Source organism: Cariama cristata, unplaced genomic scaffold, assembly GCF_000690535.1.
Source record: "Cariama cristata isolate BGI_N322 unplaced genomic scaffold, ASM69053v1 scaffold6894, whole genome shotgun sequence".
Classification (NCBI taxonomy): Eukaryota; Metazoa; Chordata; class Aves; order Cariamiformes; family Cariamidae; genus Cariama; species Cariama cristata.
Window position 1 is genome coordinate 100318 of NW_009612271.1, and position 3756 is coordinate 104073.

Genomic DNA, 3756 nt, shown 5'->3' on the forward strand with positions numbered 1-3756 from the left:
GTTACAGACATTCAGTGCAGTTTATCAGATTGATTCACTCAATGGTTGGAAATCAGAGGGAGCTTTCCAGTGTGAAAATCAGAACTGATGTGTAATTGCTGATAGAATATGAAGTATTCTATCAGATGGATGAACTTGCATGACAGGATGCCACACAAAAGTATAATGAAAATTTCCACTACATAGGCGTATGTATGTGTAACTATAACCTAGGAATATCCAGTGAATATCCTATCAAAATAGATTGTGAATACCTTCCCACAGTGTTAATGCCAGGACTAAAACTGAAACTGAGCTGTCGTGGTGCCCCCCTTGCCCCCATTTTTTTTTAAAGCTGATGTAAATCGGTCCTTTTTCTTGATAATTTCTGAGTTACTATGCGTTCATAAATCAACACATGCTTACCACATACTAGTAAAGATTCAATTTTAATATACTAGGAAAGTAAATACATTGAAAGTGAGCAATGAGTAAAACCATTGTAAATACCTACCATGAAAAATTCATCAATAGTTAAAAAGAGACTGCTGAACTTTAAATAATTAAGAGTGAGTGTTCCAACTCCAAATTCTACCTCTTTATGAGGAAAACGATGATTAGATTGAGATTCTGTCAGATTAAGTAAATTGTGCTTTTTTCTTTTTAATTCTTTCTATTTCTTTCTCATTACTAGTGATGCTAACGATGAGCCAGGTTTTTGAGTCTAGCTAAAACAAAAGGAATTATGCTTAAGTGTAGGAATTTCAGTTATTTTATCTGATACCTTACTGAACTCATTAGAGACACTACACAGATTTAATGACATGTGATGTGTACACGAAAGGACCTGAGAAAAATATTTTTCTTCTTACTGTTAAATAACTACAAAACTCAGGATCTACTCAAAACTTAAAAGCAAACTACTATCACATTTAGTAGTCACTGTTCCTAAAATAAAAAATTGTAACTACCTCACTGGATATATATTAAATACAAGTACTACATTCCCTCTGCTTTCAGAACTTTTTCCAATGAAACTGCTCTGATGCTTTCACATCCATACAAAGCCAGGGCAAAGTTAGGTTTTTACGGATGCTTATCTATAAATTTTATCTAAGTACGCAATTGGGGGATGTCAGTGAAGCATTTGTTACACAGATTTGTAGCACTTCAGCACTTACTTCTCATTTCTGGTTCAAAACTCAGTGAACTGGGTTTGTGCACTCGGTACTGTTTCAACAGCTTTTTGTCCCAAGCTCCGCAATTCAAAGGATTTCCCAAGCGTAAAAATTCCCTAAGAGAGAGAATAAAAAATTTACAAATAATTTTCTCTATTTATTTGCCTAGAATGGCACCAAATCTAATATCATTTTTAAAAAAAAAGACAGTAATTACTTGTAATAAACTGACTTTGAACTAAAATAAACTAATACATAATTACAAGAAACACATTTGATCCATTCAAAACTACTGAAGTTTTGAACAGATGCTCTCAAAAGTTAACATCATTTTAACTAATCAAATAATTTTGATAAAGCTCCCAATTCCCTTCTCTTAATTCCAAAGACTTGGGAGGAGGCTGCCGCATCCTGTAGGAGAACATCAGGACGGTCACTGATGCACATTCAGTAAGCTGAACTCATCTGGAAAGGCAGACCGCAGGTTTCACTATGTAAGTGACTTCAGCTTTGTTTTATCCATCTGTGCCCTGTTTGGCTGGGGGATCGTTTCACAGCTATCAAGATCTGTATCTATAGATAAATATAGTATCTATATCTAAAGCGACCGAGGTTATCAGTATCTATGCTTAGGGAAGCTGAAGTCCCCGCAATGCGACTACCAGCAAGGGTGCTCCTTGCAGAATCATTTCTGTCACGGCCACATGCCACTGAAGTGAAGTGAGCAGCTGTCCTGGCTGCAGGTCAGCCAGTCAGCGATCCATAGGAGAGAATACAATTAAGCTCTGTATTCCAGTTGAGACCACAGAATCACAGGATGGTTTGGTTGGGAGGGACCTTTAAAGATCATCTAGTTGTCTTTCACTATGTCGGGTTGCTCAAAGCCCCGTCCAACCTGACCTTCAAACACTTCCAATGACAGGGCATCCACAGCATCTCCAGGCAACCCCTTCCAGTATCCCACCATTCTCATTGTAAAAAATGTCTTCCTTATGTCCAATCTAAATCCACCTTCTTTCAGTTTAAAACCCTTGCCCCAGTCCTGTCACTACAGACCCTGCTAAAAAGTCTCTCTCAGTCGTTCCTATAGGCCCCCCCTTTATACTGAAAGGCCACAAGAAGGTCTCCTCAGAATCTAAGCAAGCAATCCAAACCATCACACAACTGTGTGGGTATTTAACAAATAGTTCAAAATATGCTCCAACTTTTCAAGCTTGCTTTTCTAGTACTAGTATAGATATGCAAATCTACTCGCACTAATATGCAAAATTATCAACTTTTTAAAGCTATGCATTCCCAGATTTTTCCAGACACTTCTTGTATTGCACTCCTGCATTTCCTTCACAGAAACTAAAGTGCTAAATAAAACTGCTGGCCTGTTTTCCAATCTGAGGTATTCAACATCATACAGAAAAGTCAGGGAGTCCATCCTCATGTTTCCTCTTTCTGAGGACCTAGCCAGGAATGGCATATTTGATAGCCTCTCAAGATTTGCAGGAAGAAAGCAAGCATTTAACTTCAGTACAATCTCTCTGAAAAACCACCAAACAGGTTTTCCCACACCACGCTTCTCCCTCTTCCGCTGCTCTCCAGTTCCCAACACCTCCAGGGCTGGTTAACAGAATACTGATTAACAGAGACAAGCCAGTCTCTTTGATGAGAAATAAAACAGGATCCTGTGAGATCACTACCACACAAGGTCACTTATGCTCTCTACCAGTTCGAGTCATTTACAGCCAGTCAGTGACAGAGCCGGCTGCAAGGTTCAGCTCAACTAGATTTCAACGCTATCTTTCTGACCTCAACACCATCGGCTGCAGCGCCTGGGAGGCCAGCCTTTCAAACATCCTTTGCAGTGGTGGATGTAGCGAGTGGTCCTCATCAGCCAGAGCAGCGCTGCATCTTTGCAGAAGTCGTGCATGGAGCCCGGCTTCACACATGACTTGCTGGTTTCTCTCTGTGTGCACTAGAGATTGCAGGATATTGGCCACCGCCAGCTGGAGATCCAGAGCATGCTGGAAAAAAGAAAAGCACACAACTTGAGAAAATGCAAACTGAGAACGCAAATAAAAGAATGTCCTTATGCATAATAATGAAAAGGAAATTACTATTAGCAATAAATACACAAAACGTCCTACACTTAAATATGTGTGTGCATTAGGGGGGTGTGAGTGCCTATGTATGAAGAAACACTTCCATCTCTTTATGAAAAAGGATAATAAGTTACGGGAAGGATTACCACGACAATTGTAAAGAAAAACAATTCAGGTAGAGACAGTTAAACTAACCTCTCCTTTTCACCAGCAGAAGTGAGTCAGTTTAGAAGTTCTATGTGCTTAAAGTATACCAAGAACTTTTATTTTTATGACTGCTAGGTTATTCCTAATAACTTAATATAGAATCATTTAGGTTGGAAAAGACCTTTAAGAACATCGAGTCCAACCGTTAACCTAGCACTGCCAAGCCCACCACAAAACCATGTCCCTAAGCACCACACCTACATGTCTTTTAAATACCTCCAGGGGTGGGGACTCCACCACTTCCCTGGGCAGCCTGGTCCAGTGCTGGATAACCCTTTTAGTGAAAAAATTCTTCCTAA

At 39.4% G+C, this 3756-nt stretch overlaps 1 protein-coding gene across 1 annotated transcript in view; it reads right to left on the reverse strand.

The window, feature by feature from the left end:
- The window catches only part of WDFY3 (WD repeat and FYVE domain containing 3), a gene marked incomplete at its 5' end in the record, with an annotated part of 75027 nt that extends 71855 nt beyond the window's left edge, over positions 1-3172 (reverse strand). Inside the window, 2 exons of the mRNA XM_009698546.1 lie at positions 1161-1273; positions 2958-3172. Coding sequence (XP_009696848.1) covers positions 1161-1273; positions 2958-3172 — 328 coding nt within the window. The remainder of the gene's footprint in view (positions 1-1160; positions 1274-2957) is intronic.
- Positions 3173-3756: the final 584 nt, after the last annotated feature.